Source organism: Falco cherrug, chromosome 9, assembly GCF_023634085.1.
Source record: "Falco cherrug isolate bFalChe1 chromosome 9, bFalChe1.pri, whole genome shotgun sequence".
NCBI lineage: Eukaryota > Metazoa > Chordata > Aves > Falconiformes > Falconidae > Falco > Falco cherrug.
This window is the reverse complement of record NC_073705.1, coordinates 11390549-11410653: the sequence shown is the minus strand read 5'-3', so window position 1 is coordinate 11410653 and position 20105 is coordinate 11390549. Positions and strand designations below refer to the sequence as shown.

The 20105-nt window shown below is 48.1% G+C and overlaps 2 protein-coding genes across 13 annotated transcripts in view; one reads left to right on the top strand and one right to left on the bottom strand.

Annotated features, from left to right (window-relative positions):
• Window positions 1–50: 50 nt before the first annotated feature.
• NOXA1 (NADPH oxidase activator 1) lies at window positions 51–16187 on the bottom strand. Of its 3 annotated transcripts, none has more exons than XM_027809635.2 (15): window positions 15705–16187; window positions 14331–14413; window positions 12620–12728; window positions 10307–10441; window positions 9137–9244; window positions 8331–8390; window positions 7708–7745; window positions 6858–6999; window positions 5270–5323; window positions 3735–3807; window positions 3483–3541; window positions 2373–2545; window positions 1552–1657; window positions 1341–1464; window positions 51–1116 (listed from the first exon to the last, which is right to left on the bottom strand). In XM_027809635.2, the coding sequence occupies exons 1-15, from the start codon at window positions 15876–15878 to the stop codon at window positions 1019–1021; spliced, it is 1536 nt and encodes a 511-aa protein (XP_027665436.2). In that variant the 5' UTR covers window positions 15879–16187; the 3' UTR covers window positions 51–1018. The 3 variants fall into 3 exon arrangements, with proteins under 3 accessions (XP_027665436.2, XP_014137738.2, XP_027665438.2); XM_014282263.3 differs by having other exon boundaries at window positions 2373–2542; window positions 15705–16186; XM_027809637.2 differs by lacking the exon at window positions 14331–14413.
• Window positions 16188–16392: 205 nt separating this feature from the next.
• EXD3 (exonuclease 3'-5' domain containing 3) overlaps window positions 16393–20105 on the top strand; it is a 290795-nt gene continuing 287082 nt past the window's right edge. For all 10 annotated transcript variants that reach the window (XM_055720414.1, XM_055720413.1, XM_055720415.1 and 7 more), the window contains exon 1: window positions 16393–16480. The gene's annotated coding sequence lies outside the window, so the exon portion shown is untranslated. The remainder of the gene's footprint in view (window positions 16481–20105) is intronic.

Sequence of the window (20105 nt, the reverse complement as noted above, 5' to 3'; positions counted from 1 at the left end):
TTAAAAATATTTACTGGCATATCTCAGCAGAAAAAAAAACAAGTGGAAGATTTAAGAGTTGCCAACTCTGGCTCAGGGTTTATTTTATATTCAAGTTACATAGCCCAGCTTTATCAGGCACCAAATCCATTATAGGTTCCAGCTCCAGGCACTTGAGTGTTTTATTTAGATCAGCAGAAGCCAGCACAGCTCAGCTGCAGGAACCAGACAGTCATTTCAGTCCCTTCAGCTCCAGCCAGCAGCCCCGCTCCACCTAGCTCTCTCCCCAGACAGGCCAAGGCTATGCCAAAGCCCAGGGTTGGTCTGAGCAGTGGCATTCCCACAGCTACCTCTCCTCCGTGCTGCAGGACCCCTGCCCATGCAGTATGAAGCAGTAACATACTGCAGGACTTAACATCTTAAGAGAAGAACCAAAGGCATCTGGGCTGAGGAATGGTCAGACCCCTTTGGCTCTGGCAGATCCATGGGACATTTGCCATGGAAGATGGTACATGGTGGTCCTAACCCAAGGTCTTATCCCATATACCCCACTGCAAACTGCTTACAAAAGCCTTTCAAAAGAGCAGCATCCCTCTCTCTGGTGGAGATAAGGAGATGTGACCCAGGAGGCTGAGTGACACAGCTCTGCCTGCTGCTCACAGACAGCTATCCTTGGCTTCACTAGTGAGGCTCAGCCTTCCCAGCCTGAACTTGAGCAACAAGGGAGAGTGGGGTGAGGGCCACCCAGAAGAACCACATGCCACCCAGCAGTCTGAGCCCCTCCAGTCTGAGCTGCCACATGGGCAACTCCCATAGCCATATACCAGATCCCCCTCCCTTCCCTCTGCCCTGCACAGGCACATCTTTGGCAGTGTAAGCACAGAGGTACACATGCCAAGTCTGAGAATAGGCTGTAGAAAATGCTGTTGGACTGCTGGAACTGACCCCATGGGATCTGTGAGTGGGGGACATCTCCTGTCTGGGTTCAGCAGGGCTCCTGGCTGTGCTGGCTGTGGCCCAAATGAGCTGGGACTGTTCGCTATAGGAAGGCAGCACCACAACTGGTCTGGGTTGCAAAGCATTTGGGGAAGATGCCAGTCTTGCCATTGCAGCGTCCTTCAAGCCAGTCCTCGTTCACTGGGAAAACATAAAGGAGCAGGATGAGCCCTGGCCCACATGAGTGGGATTAGTGAGAGTTTTCATGGCTGGAATTTAACTGGGCAAAACCCAGTGCAAGCCTGTACCTCCTGAGGATATGAACCTGAGACAGCACTGGAGAGGCCATCTATTCCCCAGTCCCTCCCTGGAGCACTCCAAAAGCCTGTCCCAGTACAAGCCTGCAGACAAGACTGGAGAGCTACCTTCAGAGAGAATATCCAGCACATCCCCCTTGCTGAACTCCAAGTCCCCCGGTCCTTGCGCGAGGTAAGAGTGCTGAGCCAGCATCCGGTAGAGGATCGGTCTGCCCGAGTGGGAGTCAGAGTCCTGCAGGAGAAAGTCAGCACGGAGGTTGCAAGGCAAAGCAGAGATTTGAGTCCAGCACAGCAGGGAAACTCATCACAGCCCACGTACCTGGCAGCAGAGCATCAGCCTGCCATCTGTCAGCTGCTGCCACATCTTCCCTAGATCCTCCTCTCCCGAAACTGCACCCAGTTCTTTGCCATCCAAATGCCTGTAGCTGCAAAGATTCATTAACACAGCTCAAATCATCTCACTTGAAGCCAAACTTGGAGGCAAGCCTAGCCCTCTACCATCTTCAGTTTTCAAAGCTCCCTTTGTAAGACAGCTCTGAGCTTGTCACCTTGCACATTGACATGGGGCCACCCTGCGTGCTCAGTGGGCAGGAATGGCACTGCTGAGACTGACACTGTTACCCTCTCACACACTTATTTGAGGGGAAGATCATAAACTCTCCTGACTACTCTGACTGTCTGTCCCCAGGGGTGTCACAGTCAGGCAGACCTCACCCCAGGACCAATGCACGCTTACACCCAACTCCCAGATTGCTCTGCCTTGATCCTAGTGTATCCCAAAGGTTAAGCCAAGCAGGAGAAAATCCAATATACAGCAACTGCATCTGCACAGACTTCTTTCTGTTGTGCTATTTCTTGACCATGGTACAATTTCCTGGGAAAGATCTGTTGGGCTTCCAAAGCCCATTGAGCACTCGCTGTTCTCCAAACCAAAAGCCATAGTACAGTTAGCCTTACAAGGAAGGCTGTGTGCTCACATTTATGCTGAATTTCGTCTAGAGTGCTTTGACCCAAATTAAATGTTCTGAGGAGATCACACACAGTTGGATGCCTGTATCCCCAGGGGAATGGCTGCTGCCAGCCCATCACACACACGCATGCACCAGGAGTGCTGGAGGGCCCAGCTGTGCTGCAGCATACCTCAGCTTCCCTCGCTCTGCCTGCTGCCCAAACCGCTCCCTCAGCAGAGCCCGCAGGTCCAGCAGAGACAGCGCCTTGCCTGCCCTCAGCACCACGGTGCACTCGCAACACGCTCTCAGCACAACAGGCTTGTCCGTGCTGGATGAAGCTTCTCCACAGGTTGGTGGGATCTGCTGAGAGATGTGGCACTGCGTCCAGTCTGGTTATTCAGACCACATCACCTCTCATATCAAGGGAGGTGACACAAACGCAACCCCTCATTTCAGTGCTACTATTGTAACAGCAGTGCAGCATAAAAATGCAGCTCTGAATTTCAGAGGGGGAACTACAGATTCAAAACCTGGGATCAAATGTTCCTCCCGTGACCCAAGAAGCCAGTTTCTGGGTCCAATTGCACAGGTACCTCCCAAACCTATGTGAGCAGGGCCCCAATTCTTGCAGCCAGCTGTAGAGATGCAGCCAAGTTCCCATGTTCTGCTGCCCTCTGTCTGGACTACAGCTGAAAAAAATATTACTCCAGAAGTCCTACAAAGAGGGGCAGCAAAGACAAAAGTGAACAAAGCTGATCTGCAGCTGGCACTGCCAGGGAGGTGCTGTCCCCAAGCAGACACAGGAGTGATTCCAGCACCGTCACACACAATGGTTGGTAATAATGTGGAGGTGCAGAGGACATCATCCCAGAAGGACACAAATATGAATGAACTGTGGTACCCAGACTGACAGGGACAGAAAATGCCACACAGGAGGAAGGGGGAAGGGACAGCAGGTAGTTCAAAGACAGCACTCTTGCAAAATGCGCTGTCAAGTGTGTGCCTGAGAACATTGCTGTGTCTGGGGCTCTTGGCTCCTGGGAGGGCTGGCAAAAGGGCACTGCCCTGGTAAGCCTCAACCTTGAACTGCCTCACAAATTTGTATGGTCACAAACTTGGGAGTGATGATGGAAAGACCACATGGGAGCCTCTCTTTGGAATGGGAAAATGGACAAAGAAAATTTTTTTCAGTGGTTTTGGGGCAGCTCAGGAATTTTGAAGGATCCGGCCAGGAACCTTGCACTTTTCACAGCCTTGATCTCTTGAGGCTGTGCTAGCTTTGGCTTGTGAAACACCTTACCTTGAAGTCCACTTGGGCACTGGTATCATTTTCAGAGGCATTTCCTCTTTCTGGAGATTCTGCAGAACAAAACAAGAGCAGAGGAACAGCACCCACAGTCAGCAGACCCCCCAGCAGCTCTTCTGCAACCTGCTAGCACACAGGCAGCCATAGCTGCAGTGGGGAGCCAGCCTCCTGCCACACCCCTAAAGTAGGGGGCTTTGGGCACAGCATCACATAGCACCCAGTGAGGTCCCTGGCCCAAGGGATTACCTGGCTTCTGCTTCACATGGAGTCGGCTGGGAGGCACCTGGGCAGGAGGAAGGGGAATCCCATTGCTGATGTTCTGCAACAGAACAACATCAGAAAGGAGTGAGCAAAAGACACCGGAGACTGGGCAAGGCTGGCATGCATGACCAAGGCTGCAGCCAGTTACAAATTTCTGGGTGTAACCCTAGAGAGAGCCCCAGGGAGACTAGTTCATTAAATGGCTGGATATGTAGAGCATTCAGGCTCTTAATGGTCTCTTCAGCTCTTTCAGGTAGTAGGGGTGATGAGAGGTTTGGAGGGACACTTTCTTGGCCTCCTGCCCTTTGCTGGGTTGGTGCTTGAGCAGAGGGAGGCAGCTCACACTGTGCTGAGGTCTCTCCCCACCATCTGCCAGGTCACCTGGGAACCTGGACTGGCTCACAGCAAGACATCCATGGAGGAAATGCCCAAGTATACACTACAGCCAGTGATTCTTTTGGAGGGGGGAAAAATTAATAATAAATCATAGCAACATCAGAACAACCACGTGCTTCAAAAATATCTCACAGGGAACAGGGGCCTGACTTGCACCTTTCCACACTGGGTTCAGATGGAAAAATAATGGGATCAGGTGGTGGAGATGGGAGGGAAGGAAGTTTTCTTAAGTCAAAGGTGAGGGTTTAGGCCTTAGGCACATGGCCTCAAGGAAAAAAAGCAGTGCCTGTTTAAGGTATTACTGTCCCACTGCAGGAAACTAACCTGTTCTCACTCTGCTGGTGAACTAGAACATGTGAGCACTCCTCACCCGCTTTCGAGCTACATCTAGTGGCTGTAGACATCAGGGGAGCAGGCTAGATACGCACGTGCCTCAAGCCCTCAAACTCATTGTGGTGTTCCAGTGGCTCAACAAGTTACAGCGGGTCAAGAAAGCTATGGCACCTGCTCATCTTTGTGTGTCCCATCAGCCCATGGTGGATAAGAGATAATAATACCTAGATCAGCTTGAGATGCAAGCCACTGTGGCTTGGCTATACATCCAAGCCCCCAGATTTTGCTTTAAAGAGATCTGATGTATATAAAAAAACAAAAGCATTTTTCCTGTTCTTAACTCTTCTGCTGGTCCTGTTTAAGGGCACTTGTCTTCAGTCAAGGTGTCTCACTCAGTGTTTCACACTGTTTCTCTTACACAGTTGTCCTATCCTGTGATAACCTTACAAATAAATGTCCCAAATGTATCTCTCGGTCCTTTCCTCACCCCTGGTTGCAAGGCTCACCTGTCACAGCACTCTCCAAACTAGCCAGCTGCAACAAGATCTTTTACCATCACATACCAACATACTCTTCATGCCAGTCCCTCTGCTGCCTTCTCCTAGTCTCTCCTCATTCAGGACATGCTCTCTCTGCTGCTTCCCCATCTCTCTTCCTTGGCTGCCCAACCACTTAACAGAACCAGCCACAGCTGCACCTTATCTACATCAGCCAACCCGCCGCCCCTGAAGCCAGCCCACAGCTGTATATTATCAATGATAATTAACCCAGCTTCATTCCTCTACACTCACCCATTTATCCGCTTGTGAGGCAGGCTCCAGGAGAGAGCTTGGTATTCGCAGCTTCTGCAGGACACAGAGCAGGGTGAGACAGGAGCTGCTGCTGTGGCAGACGCAGCCCCAACCACCCAGCCCCACTCCGCGCTGCTTCTGCCCTTGCAAACCACCACTGCCTGCTCACCCTACTGCAACATGAACATGTCCATGGAGGGCCCAGGGTCGCATACAGTAGCCCATGTTATTTGTGCTCAGAAAGTGCTGAACAAAATCCAGTGGTCCTTACACATCTTTCTGCTGAAAGCAGTGCTACATTGCAGCCACCCAGTTAGTAACAGACCAAACACCCACCAAACCCAACACCCTGCTCCTAAAGGGGATGCTTAGGCAGAGAGAGCAAGGATGTCAAATGATACCAGTCCAGCAGCATTTCTGTATCTTCTGACAATCACTGCTATAAAGCTATTAATGTAAACTGATCATTGTGAGTAATTATGCTTTTTTTTTTTCCACCAGTGGCTATTATTTTACTTTTTTTGACTTTGAATTTCATCTGGCACTTCACTGAGCAGTCAGCCAGCACATTCAAATACTTCTGTAACTGTTCATTGTTAGCTCCGTATGCTTCAGGCTATGCCGAATGGTTTGTCTGTCACAGAACATGGTTAACTTAAGAAGGACTAAATCACTATCCCTATTACTATATCACTTAGGAATATGCTAAATGCTTAGGTCACAGCAGATTCTCTGTGGGGACTTCCTTTATATAAAAAAAAAAAACACAAAAAAACCAGAAAGAAAGAAAAACCTGTTCATTTATGCCCAGCCTTTATTTCTGTATTTTAACCTGTTATCAGCCCTCAAAGCACTGTCTCTCTTGCTCAAACAGCTCACTGTATTTTTAGTGGTCTTGTGATGAACCTTTTGACATTTTTTGGAAATAACAGGCAGATAATAAACTCACTGGCTCAACCTAATCCAAGTATGCGCTGGCTCTTTCAAAGAGCTCAAGAAGGCACATGAGAAACGGCTTCTGTCAAGAGATTTTGCATGTTGTCATATTTATTTATGTCTATTCAATCTGTTTACACGATAGTTCCCTTGTCTGCTGAAAGAAGTCAGATTTACTGGGTTTTAATTCCTTAGGTTTTCTCTAGAGCCCTTTATAAAACCTGCCTGAACACAGCTAAAACCCTCCCAAAGTTAATTTAACAGACGTACTACACACCAGATAAGGACCGACCTGTCTTCCCAGCTCCATTAGAACTCCCAGGTGACAAATACTGCTCTAAATGGTGGTCCTTAGTGAGGTCTGTTACCCTACATGATTCCACAACAGGATCCTGTATCGTGAAGAGCACAAGTGCCCAAAAAGATGCCCATGTGGAGCTACAGAGGTGAATGGCAGAAGCTGGTGGGAGCCAAGTGTCAGAGAAATCTATGGTTAGTAACTGGCCTGTGGAAATGAGCTCCTGAACTCATTCTCTGCTCTGCAGTGCTACAGGTCGGTCCCCAAGGAACATGCTCAGAGGGTTGCAGCAAGCTCCTGTTCACAGGCAGGACTGTGGTCGGGATGGATTTCCAGCCCACCTGTTTTCCTTACCTGTCCATCATGTATGGCTGTAGCCCAGCCATCCGCTCCTCTGGTCAGCACAAAGACCAAACTGCTGGCTTTCACTGCCAACTTCTCCGAGTCCTCAGGGTAATAATGGGACAAAACTCTGTAGTAGCCTGACTCACTGTCTCTGGAAAGAAAAAATGAGAGCACCTTTACTAACCCTTGAGTTCTGATGATGGATGGCTTTGACTCAGAACACTACATCAATCCAAACTGGCACATGCTAGAAGTTTCAGGTGTTGGGAAACTGTTTTCCATTGCTACTCTTTGGTCCAACTGGGAACAAAAGCAGCTTGAAAGACACTGATTTCCCAAATCAACTGCCCCATTTTCCTTTTACTGATAAGCACTCTCCAGATCAAAACAATTATTAAACTCAGACCTGAAGTACTGCGGGTACAATATCATAAAAAAAAATTACTTTCACATTTTTCAAACCAAGGCTGATTTTGACTCAGCACAGCAGGTCTGGGAGAAAGTATTTGGAAGCCTTGTCCTGGGAACTAGGATGGGACAGCTGAGCATCCTCTGCTACAGACCCACCACCTGTCTCTGCTTCCATTCCCCAGCCATGGCATGATCCATGCCTGTCTTCCAAGACTATTGAATCAACTCCTGCAAACTGCCCTGAGATTCTTGCATGAGGGATGCCACTGAACTGTTTGTCTGCTGCAACCACACAAGCCTTTGCATGTTTGTCATTCACTCTGCCCTTGGAGAGAAGTGGATGTGGATCCCACAAAGTCTTCAGACAAAGACACCAGAGAATAAAACGTGACCTTCTGAACAGAAATAGGGAGAGAAGAGTTAAACCAAGGTGGAACTGAACACTTACCGCAGAGCATCAGTACTGGGTTCATAAAAGCCCTGTTTCTGTGGGAGGAACAACAGCATCTGTTTACAACAGTACCTTATACAGCCACAGCTCCACATTATTTACTTTCCCTCCGAATACCAAACTGTGGCATTTTCTCTTTACTTTTGACCACATTTATCACACCACAGCATCCATACAGAAGTCTGCTGCTCCACACCTTACCAGGATGGACCTTCTATTTCTCCCCCTCCTTATCTATCCCATCAGGAGGCGAGTAACAAAGCCTCTTTCCCTACCCTTGGCTGTAAGAAACTCATATTATAGTGCAAGGAACCACGCTTATGCTGACGAATTTACTGAAGTGCTGAGCAAATGCATGTTGGGCATACCTAAGTCTCTACTGTTTCAACACGGCAAAGAGACAAAAAAGCATCTCAAAAGGCTGGAGACTCACATCACCAAGTCCCTTCCAGCCAGCACTGAAGCCCACCACTGGCTTTGAATAGCCCCGTGGATCTAGTCTGATATTGCACTGTTTTTTTCCAACAGTATGTTCTTACCCTGATGGTGTTAGGATCTGAGGCCCTACCTGGAGCTCCATGACAGCTCCATTCCTCCTTTCACAGCTACATCCTTCTCACCTGAGGCCTGAGAGGCTCGAAGCCAATGTACTCATCATTGGGGATGATGGACGAGATCACCTGTCAAAATAATGACTGAATTGAGACCGGATGAAGAGAGTCTCAGTCTTCATGTAAGGTTATCCTACTCAGACCTGTTTTCTTCTGACATTCTAAGGTCAGGCATAAAGTAGAGCCATGAATATAGTGGAAAAAGCAAAGCTGGAGTCCCAAAACAGCCTCAACCATTTGTGTCCCTGTTTTTTCAGTCTTCCCAAGGTTTCTTTAGAAGTGCCTGAATGAATTACTTTCTCTTTCCTTTATTCATGTTGGAGCTCTCTGGCCTGTGGCACTTCTGCTGACTGCACTGGTCACAAAAGGGATCACAGAAATACTCTGCTGACTTGCATCAAGGAATGTGACAAAGCATTTGTCTCCCAAGTGCCTGCCTGTCCCGCTGGGAATATAGTAGTGAGTAGGAGCATTCAGGAAGAATGTGTTCCCCTTGAAGATGTTATTGTCAGCAAAGAGACAACAACAGGGTTCCCCGAGTACCTGCTCAGCTTTTTCAGAGTTTAAAGTAACCAAGACCGGGAAGTTTTTTTTAGCAGCAAAGTGCATTTTTGATAGAAGAGGTGGCAATCCTAATCAATTTCAGCTTCTGTGTCCCAGACACCTTGACTGGCTGCAAGCCCTGACAATCCTGCTCTTGGGTCTCCACCAATACAGCGATCAGTGGAGTGGTCAACAGTAATGCACCCTGGAGATGTCAGAAGGTAGGATTTTAATCTGTTTGCTGTGAATCTTAATGATTACATGCCTGTTACCTTGGGTTTACCCAGGAAGTCTTTTGAATCCAGCTGTTCAACTTCCTTCTTTCGTGGTCTGAAAAATTCCCTAAGAGGAACCTGCATGGGCTCTAAAAACAGATGGTCCTAGTGTAGGGAAAGCAGTTAAGGAAAAAGCCATCAATTAACATTAAATTAAACATAACAGCAGTGAAAAGCAAATATAATTTCCCTATGTGTGCAAGACCAGCTCCAGGAAGACACTGGCTGAAAAAACAGCTGTGAACTTGAAAAAGGTCACTCAGGTTTCACAAGCACATGCAAACAAAAAGCTGAGCCACTACTAAGCAGTGCTAAGTCAAAGACTAACTCTATCGGCATAGGATGGGTGGGGAGGGAGGGCAGTGGAATAACATTTATTAAACAAATCTTCTAAGCACATTTTCTATTCAACTTCAATTTTTTTTCTCATCTGTTCAACCACTGAGTAGCATGCTAGTAGCAAATACAAATAATACACTAATGTAAAGCATAAACATGATGCTAAAAGAGATTATTAGATTTTTTTTAAAAAAAGTTATCATCTCTTAGAAAGAATAAGGAAGTATGGAGGCAGCAAAATAACAAACACTCCAGGAAGAGTAAATCCGAGATCTGCAAGAGAACTCTGCAGAGATCTTGTTTCTGATCATATAAGAGTCTTAACAGGAAACTATTATTTAAAACCAACCCTGGAAACACTTTTACCCTCTACTTAAGCTCTAAATGTGATTGTCATTAATATCTGAGCTGCCACCAATTGTTACTGAGGTCAAAGGGACTCAAAAAAGTCAGCCAGCGTCATGAGAAGGGAGACTCTCCAAATCTGCACTCATAGGAGTTCTGCACTTAAAACACTGCATAAGGCAACTTGCTTTACAGTACGAATAGAACTAAGCTCCTGAACAGCAGGAACTAGAAAGGAACCTCCCCAGCCTCAGGAGTTATCCCCAAATTCTTTACTATGGTGCTTCTGTGCTATGAAGCAACTGGGGGTGATGGAGTTACTCGATTAGCTGAAGCACTAGTTGGTATAGTATCACATGCAAATAGCTTAGACTGTGTTACCAGGTGACCAAGCAGGTGGGCAGACAAGAAAACCCAAATATACAACAACTGTATTTCTTAAGTCCAATACACATACCCAGGAACTCACAGAGGTGGTCTTACCTGCACCCGCTCAAGCGCCAGGTCCAGGATTGCTGTTCTTCCTTCAGGTCTCCATACAACAGCCTTATCTAGGGTGACCCTGGCCTCCTGCCACTGCTGCAGGTGGCACTGTGCTGCTGCAGTGCTGTACAGCACCTAGAGTACGCAAGGAGGGAGCACAACTCAGAGAGCTAAAACCAAGCAGAAACCCAACATGACTTACTAAACTCAGCCAAGAAACAGGACCCAGACATTAACACACCACAGATACAGTAACAACCCCAATCTACTCCCCACTGGCCACAGGCAAGATACTCTGAGCAGCACAGCTGAAAAAACTTCATAATCAGAGTGGCAAGAGATAAAAGCTGTACCTCCAGGCTAGCTCCTAGGTGTGCTAGAGCTGTTAGCTCTGTTCAAGGCAAGGAGAGGTGTGGGAAAAGCCAGATGAAGACTCAGGTACCATAGAAGTTTTAATGTTATTCTTTCTGTATTTAAACAGCCAGGAAGGATTTTGGGTTTCTTTCTGTATACAACTAGGTAATATTTTTTTTGCTGTGCAGAGAAATTCTGACTCCCTCTAACTGCAAAATAACTGAAACTGTTTCACATTGTAGTGGGCTGTGAATGTGCAAATTGTCAGCTGTAGCTTATTACCCTGTAGCAGTATGTAGATATGTTCAGTAGTGAAGTGGCAAAGTGTGGGAGTGTTACAGACTGGGTGTTAGGAAGCCTTGCTCTATATGCTGAACTAAGAGTGGGAGATCTCTTCTTGTTACTGGCCAACAGTCAGTGTATGGAAAAGATGCTGGTCTGCAAGGCAGAAGTGTGGTTAGCAGACTTGCTGTTGGATAGTTTGCTATTATATATCCTAGGGTTATCAGCTTGTAAATTGCTTTGTGGTATCTGGATGCAAGGAGTACTTAAGACAGAGCTGCAGCTAATCAAATGCATTTGCTTTAATCCTTAATCATGCTAGTAGAAGACTACTGTTTGTTGGAGGGTGGTGATCCTGATACAGCTACAGGAACTGCAGAGATCCTCCCTCTTGGAGGGGCAAGGCAGCAGTTCTCACTCAGCTCAGAGGTGCTATAGCCTTGCAAGAGGCAAATATTTCTGGATTTTCAAACCATACAGTGTATCTCCCCAGAGAAGAACAGATGTGGCATGTGAGAGGCTATGTATGGGGAAAGCTGATGGCACAGTTCTGCAGGATTTTGTTTGTGTATTTTGAAAAATAAGCTGTAGGTAGATGTAAGAGCCAAATCAGGATGCAGATCCTGAGTCTGGAGTGCCAGCACAGTGAGAGCACTGTGTCCTGGCAATGCCTAGAGCATGTGGAGTGAGGGATGGTGTGTTTACACCAGAAAGGGTACTAGCCCCCTCAGGATGGTCTTGGGGCATTCCTGCAGCCCTGCACCCTTCAAACGGAACATACTGTTCTTAAGTGCGTGTGAGCTCAGAGAAGGCAAGTGCTGTGGCACTGAAACTGTTAAAAACAGTGAGGTTTGGGCAATACCATAGTGGCCAAGGATAGCTTCCTCCTGGCAGGTATAAAGTGCATGAAAATTGACTGAGGCTGAATGACAGGTTTCTGGGCATGCTTGACTTGAGTTATACAATGACTCCTGTTGCGGAAGTAAAGAATTAAATACCCTTTCCTCTATCTGCTTTTCAGTCTGTGTGTGTGGACTCATGACAGAAGACTAAATGAACCCTTGCAGTTTCTAGGAGTCTTTTACATTCCAGATATTATGAATATTTACAATCAATTCAGACTTGGATCTTTTTTGAACAGGATATGGCAGGTTGACCTCATGTAACAGTACAAGAGCTGCAGGGTGTAATATTACAGAAGCAAAACATAACTTGCAGCCCAGTGTGTAAGTTTAGACACAGGTAATGCTAAGATCAGTTGCGACAGCTGGAAAGACAGGCTTTTGTGCATGTAAGTTTCTTAGTCTTCACTATGGACCAGTTTTGTTCCCAACTGTCTATACTTCAACCTATTTCATCTTCTACAGCTGAGTTCACAAAACTTATATGCATGCAAGTATAAATATTACATGCATAGATAAACAGGAATTTTTATATTGGGGTTAGCTTATCTGCTCTGAATAATTTTACTTTTTAAACAGCTTAATTTGCTAAACTCTTCAGAGATTACATTGTTTTATGACTTTTATGATTAAGTTCCTTTTTTAAAAAAAGTGTAAGCACAACGTTTTTACTGTTCTAATGTACTGTCTTGAAAAGCTCTTGGGTTACTAATGCCTACTGCTGAAGAACAGCCCCAACGGGGGGGAAGACTGCTGAGACAGGTTTGACTCTTACCTCCCATGCATAGAGAATGTGCCTTAGCCCCAGCTGCTTGTAATCGATGAAGGGATTTTGTCTTAGATGACTGAAGGCCATATGATAGTCAGAGAGAGCTTCTTCATACCTACAACACAGATGACAAGAAATGAGACTAAAAAGCTGAAGACTACTTAAGAAGTTCAAAAGTCTAGCTAGCAGAAAAACATGTATTCTTCTTCATAGCCTGCATGAGGAGAGCTGCACCAGAGATCTGTGTCATCCTGTGACCACAGACAATTCACTATCTTTTCCATGTTAGTAGTTAGTACAAAGTGAACATGATGTGCCTCTTCTCTGTGATTATCTGCACTGTCTTACTGACTGGGATGAACAGTAGGTTTTGGTACCTGAAATAAGTCACAATTCCAAGGCAGAGAAAATGTAAAGAACAAAGACTGATGAATGCTGTGAGCTCCTTGCCCAGCTTGCTGCTGGCAGTCTTGTCCCAGCAGATGTTTCAGGGGAGAAGCAAGGGCTGGGAAACATCTGCTGACGGTGAGCAGTGAGTATACATGCAGGGCCTGAGCAATGAAAGAACAATTTTAGAGAAACTCTAACGATAAGGAGGGGATTAGTCTGAATTTACACCTGAATCAACTGAAATCAAAACAGGTTCCCACTGAGCCTGCAGGTGGTGAAAGGAACAGTCCAGGAAGGACTGTGCAGTGGTCACCTGACTAGATGTCACTGAGCATGGCCAAGAAAAGGTGCCCAGGTAGATGTGGGTGGGTGGGAGCAACATCTGCTGAGGGAAGCCATGGAGTTCTGGTGGCCTTCAGCTCCTTGGGCAGGAGGCAGGTCTGCTAGCTGTGCTGTCCCTGACCTGCTGCACAGCCTGTGTGCTTGAGGCAGGCTTGCTCTGTTTCTGCTGGCTGCTGTGCAGTGCTGGGAACCGAGCAGCTCCAGCGTACCAGCCGGGGCTCCACCATCCCTGACTGCTGCTCTTCTGGCAGAGGCACAGACTGTGTGGCTGCTTGCAGGGCCAGCTTTAAGTGCAGAACTGCTCACTTTAACTCCCTCCCAGAAACAAAGACAGTCATTTGGTGGAAATTAAGGTCGGGGAAAATATCAGGAAATAGAATAACTGAACTTTGAAAGTAAGAAGGGATCTGTAAAATCTTCCACCCACCTTGCCGAGCAGGATGTCACTGTGATTTAACCATGGAAACAGTGAGTAATCAATCCCATGACACTGGTGGAGCAATCATTATGTTAAATCAGTGAGACTGAGATCAGGCCCACAAAATTCACTCTCAGCAGAGAGTGAGAGTTGGACACTGTGGGCAGACTGCATTTTTAGGAAGGTCAGACTCATGTGTGCCATGTGAAGATACACCAAGCAGTGCAGTTATTTATTTTTTTTTTTTATTCCCAAAGAAAACCTGAATGGCAACATAACCTCCTGGCAGCCCTGCATACAGGAGAAGCTTATATCTGTGTGTATGGGACAGTAATGCTATGTATTAGTTACCCCTGGGGCCCCAGAGCTGTGCAGCTCTTATCTTCTCAGCCTTAGCAGAAACAAGACCTGCTGACCTGTGACATGCTTTACAAGGCCAAACTGGACGTTGTGAGTTGTTCAAGATTGGTGGAAGAAGTATTTTAAAATCATAGAATCATTCAGGTTTAGGAATAAAATATGACTAAAAAGGACAAGACCAAAGGCTAAAATGGACATGTGCCTCACATTTCCAGCTGCAGATGGACAAACCCTCTCTGAAAGAAGCCAACGGCTAGGGAGCTGTCCTTCGCAACAGTTTTGTCGAATGCCTAAGGAGACAAACAGACACATCCCAAGACGAGTTAGGATCACTCCTATTGATGCCTGGGTATAATGTGCCCAGGCAGCCACATCCAAGCTGCGCTCACACTGGGAGCAGAAGCCATCCTGGGTTTATGACCAGCTCCTCTGGACTGACAAGCACAGGTCTGCAACCTGGGCTGAGGGGCAGGGGACAGCTCCAAGTCACCTTCCAGGTCTTGGCTCTGTATGAGCTGAGCTCCAGGTTCTTGCCCTTCCTTGGTAAAAAGGACTGGACGTAAATGAGCTATGTTTGCTGTCCAGCATCTTGTAACAGGAAAACTGTGGTGCCTGGAGCAGAGTTTTCCCTTACAGTGGGAGCAGTGGGACCAGCTGAGCTGGGGAAGGCTGTCTGAAGCAGCCTATGGCGATATATGAAAGGGTAAAAGGGAGAAAGCCGAAGAGCTTCACACAATGCACCCATAAGTCAACATTTCTAGTCCAGTTTCACACATAAATACAGACAAATATTAGCAAAGCTGATAGCAGCTCGTGGCTGATGGTTCAAAGCAATATAGTGCTGGGAAAACTGTCTTAATGTCCTTCTGAGAGAGCTAGGTGTGCTCCTTCACTTATCTACATACCGTTTCTTCACAATGATAACAAATCAAACCTGAAACCCCAGACTTTCCTGATACTGCCTAGATAGGGATAGCATTGCAGGGGTGAAAATATATCGCAGGAGGTCGGGGAGTGACTGTGCCTCTTGATGAGGCTTCTCCTGCAACTCCAGCAGCAAGCCTCGCTTTAAGTCTGCTTTACTGTGCTATAAACCAGAAAAAATAAGCAACCCACTCTGACCTATGTGGAAGTATAGCTGAGCTTCTTCCCAGCCTGTGCCCATCCGCTGGGTCTAAAAGGCCTCTCTGGGGCACCATGGTGCTGTGCTCGCTGTTGTCCTCAACAGCCACTGCCCTGGCCCCTCCAGCCCAGCCTGAGCTCTGTGCTATTAAGAAATGGCTTATAGGTGTCTCCTCACGGGACAGACAGCCGTGCCAGGTGCTTTAATAAATTGGCTTTTCCTCAGGGCACGGTGCCCACCTGCAGGTTCCTGGCCTTGCCGTGGGCTGGGCTGCGGGTCCCTGCTCAGCCCGTCAACCCCTCGTGTTCCCGCTCTCAATGTGCCGGATGAGAGGCGCAGGATTTTAATTCCTTTGTGTTTCAGCCGTTATTCCCTCAAAAATGGGAACGGGCAAGCGGTGCCCCCGTCCCTCTCCGTGGTTCCCCAGCCCGCTTAGCCGGCCCGGCCGCCCCGCTCACCCGCAGGGCCTCCCCCGGCCGCCCTGCCAGCAGGTGCAGGCAGCCCATGTTGAAGCAGATCCGGGACGGCGGCTCCGGGATGCCGGCGAAGATGTCCAGGGCGGCCTCCCAGCGCCCGCCGTCGGCGGCCAGCACGCCCTCATGCCAGCGCCTCACCAGCTCCTGGTACGCCATGGCCGGCGGCAGCGCCGAGCTCCGCGCCGGGCCTCGCCTCACCCGCCGGGCGCGGCCACGGGGCGGGTGGAGGAGGAGGAAGAGGAGGCCCAGCCGCCCCAACCCGCTCCGCTCCTCGCCCGGCCGGGTGAGCCAGGGGGGCGGCCGCGGCCCCCCGGGCAGGGCACAGGGGCTGAACGGGGTCAGCTGCGCGGGAACCGCGGGGGTGCCGGCTCGCTTGGCCTCTGGCACCGAAGGGCGAGTGAACAGCCACCGGAGGAAAGCCGCTAGCAGTGCAGGGAGCGGCCGGGGGTGGCACAGCGCATAACGCTGCTTTTGGGGCTTTTTTAATTAAATAGCTATTCTCACGGCCAAATATGTGTGCGCGTTGCTTACAGTACGTACGGTAGGCATAGAGCTGTGGCGCGCTCTGGGAAATACGGTAACCCCCTGCTCCCCTGGGCCGGGCCCGCCCCTGGGGGCTCGCCGCGTTGTTACAGGCGGCAGCGCCCCCTGCAGGCGCGGCGCGGCGGCACCCACAGAAAAGCGGCGGGCGGGGCGGAGGGGAAGGCTTAGGGCGGCGGACGCCGCAGCTCCCGCCGCCGCTTCCGGGTCGGTGCCAGGTGAGTGGCAGGAGCCGGCTGCCGCTCCGTGGAAGCCTAGGGCCGCGGCGGGGCCGGGTCCACGCGCAGCCCTAGGGTGGGGGTAAGCGCGTCGTCGCCCCGGCCGGAGCCAGCCCGGCCCGGCCAGCGGACTTTAGGCCTCGGAAGCCCGGGAGGAGCGGCGGGCGGGGGCCGTCGGGGCCGCTCCGGGTGTACGCACTCTGCAGCCGAAATAAAGCCACGAAGCGTCTCTCGGCCTCCCGGCGGGGCCGCGCGCGGCGCACCAATACGGTAGCGGCCGGCGGGGTGTGCGCCTGCCGGTATTTACGGTACCGCGGCGAGGTGGTGGTGGGGCTGCTGCGGGGCCAGCCCCTCGGTACCGGTGTTTGTAGCCCTCCCCCCGGGTCTCGGCTCTGGGCCTGGGCCGGCCGCCGTCCTGGCCGTGGTGCCTCGGGCCGAGCGGGCCCCGGCTGAGGCGAGGCGCGCGCCGGGCGGTTTCCCGCCCTCCGGGGCCTGAGGGGGCCTGAGGCGGTGTGCAAGGAGGGCGGGGAGCGCCGCTTGCGAGTCCGTAATTACAGCTAATTACCTAGTTCCAGCCCGTGCCTAGTTGCCGGACATGATGGCGTGGTTTACAGATAACTGGAGTGACCGAATTGCAAGCTACCGATGGAAGCCAGAGGAATCCGTGGCGACCCTGCTGTTGGCAGCAGTAGAAGCGTTGTGTTTTCCAGCGGCTTGGGTTTAAACAAACTGGTCGCTGGTTTTAAACATTTTGGAAAATGGGGAAAAAAGCCTGTGGAATTGGAAGTACCACGAATATTGTCTGCCCATGTGGGAAGCATGTGATTTAGGAAAGCAAAAAAGGCGAGTTTGTTAACCTGATGTCAGTAGCAGGAATAAAATGAAATGAATGGGTAATATAAACGATTAGATACAACAAAGACAAGGAGTGTGGAGTTTAAAGGCTAAACCCCATATGCTTAGAAAAAGAGACACCCTCTCCCCCCTTGTTCCTTCTCGAGAGGGGATTTCAAGATCTGGTTAAGTCAGCTGATGATACAGTTGGTATCACATACTTGAAATTATTTGAGGAATTTGGCTCTAGTGTGACCTGACAATTTAATTAAACACAGATGGTGGTGTAAGGCATCAAGGCAGAATTTAAGAATCACCTTAGGAACTAATCCTGCCTCTTGGTCAGTAATTGGAAGACACAAATGGGTCAGCTACTTCTAGTCAGCTCCTCCACTTAGCAATTCTTTGCTCAAATACTAATACAGATTTAAATTACCCAAAAGAAGTTTTATAACCTTAGCTGTTAAAGTTTGCTGATGACAGATAGGTGTGATGATCAGTGACAAGATGTTGCTGCTATAGCCTTATCTGACCTTCCTGGTTAGATGGTTCCATGTGGGAGAAGGATCTCAATATAATGAAAAAAATATGTAAACTCTAGAAACCATGATAGCTTCCTATCACACAGAGGTGGCAGGCAGTGACTTGCAGGACTTAGTTGCATCAGTGACATAATTTGAACTTCACTGTGTGAGAAGAGTTCATTTGATTGTTGGTTGGTGGATTTTTTTTTTCTGAAGAGAATCAAGTTGGACTCATCATGTGTGTGCACATGGTCTTGTTAGAATGGGCTACTAGGACATAATCTCCAGTTACAGTAGCTCTCAAGTAAGATGTGAAAATACTGGAGAGTTCAGAGGAGACCACAAAAATGCTCTTGTTCTGGAAAACAAGTCATGTAGCAGACTTAACATTAACCCCGTTTATTCAGGCACATCCAAGAGAAGAGGGTTAAGAAGTGGCTCAGTGATTCATGTGGAAATCCATGCCTATGGGAAAGTTATCTGATAGCTGAATGTTTTCAGTCTTTCCAATAAAGGCATAATGAGATCCAGTAACTGAAAGTCAAAGCTACACAAATGCTTTTAAATATGACACAATTTCCTAGTAGTGATGGAGGTTAATTACAGGAATAGTTCATGGGAGAGGTTAAGGGCTAGCTGTTACTGGGAGCTCTTAAGCTGACACGCTAACAATTTTGAAGATGGGCTTACACCTGAAATCTTGGACAACTTGCTGGTGCAAGGATGTCCATGTGGTTTGGGGAAAATTGGTGAGATTATCAGTGAGCCACCTGTTGGGACTCTGTACTACTTAGGCTGCTTGGCTGCAGAAATTAGGCTGCTTGGCTGCAGAAATAGCAGGAAATTATTTTTTTTTAAATGTTGCTTAAAGAGCCATACTTCTAAATTAAGATAGGTTTAAGTGGTCTTGTGCTTTTGGATGAACCTGTGCTTCAAGGGGGAATTCTGCATGCTGTTCTTACAGAGAAAGGTAAAGTTAAGGTAGCATGTTTCTTCCTACATTGTTCTTTAAATCATCAGTTTGGCCACAAAGAGCAAACACTGCGTTGGACAAACGGTTCTGCTATACTAGTTCAGAGAATCCTCTCCCTCATTTACTATGTCTTCCCCATATACTTGCAGTGTGATCCGGATTTGAGGTCAGGAAGGGATTTCCAGCAAAGTCTGATCTGTTACGGCATCATACCAGTTTTTCAACCTCAGCTAGAGCATAGTTTTCATACTGGGACTTCCTGCTGGCACTGTTTTTATCTGATCAGGTTCTTGTTAAAAGGATTTTGGGTTCTATTTGTCTCAATGTGTTTTTTCTATAGGACAAGAGTGCTTTCGATGATATTGGATGATAGAGTCAACTAGAGGATCTGTTGACTCGCTCTGAAATTATGGCTTTTTAATGATGATCAATAAACAAATCTCTCTGTGCTTCCATGAATAGTGAAACTCTGTCTCTTATGTAGTAGCACTGTGCATTTTGGTGTGCTTGGAGGACTTGCCTCACTGGTTTTACATGGAAACATGCACCTGCTGGGGCTGTGTGTGAGATTTTTGGCAGAAGCATCACTTACAGCCGTGACTTCTGGTTCCATGTTTTTTTCTCACAGTATGCACAAGCAATAGGGCAGGTTTAATAAAAATTTAGCATGTGGAGTAGAATCAGCAAAATGCATATTGTGGAATGGAACCGATCCATCAGAAGACCTCTGTTTAGAGTTTTTAAGATAATAATTTTGTCTATTAGAAATCATTAACAATCACCTGCACCATTTTGTTGGTGCTTATAGTTTAACAGTTGCAGCAAACTTTTCTCAGCTCTCTTTGTTGGGGGAGTCAAACATGCTCTTTGTATGAAACTGCATCAGGCAAATAAGCAGTGCACAGAACACGTGCAGATGTTCCGAAGGACTGAACTGCAACATGTCAAATTGGTCCTTTTACAGTCATGCAAAGTAGCGTGGGTCCTTAACGTAAGCCATGGCAAACAGGAAACAAGTGTAATTTCTGTTGTTCCCTAAAGGCAGCTTGGAGAGAGGTGAGAGGAGAAGCGAGGGGTCCCTGTAAACACTGTGGTGGGAGTCCTCTGTTCAGCTCTGCCAGGACTCTGTGGCATTATAGCTTACTGATCTTAATGCAGAGGTAGATGCATCTGTTCACAGTTGGTGAGAGGAGGAGGTCTATGCATTTATACTCCTTGACAACCAAAGCAGTTGCTCCTGTGAATAATTTTACCCAAACTTGCATTAAATAACTTGCTGGTGTGTGAAGTGCTG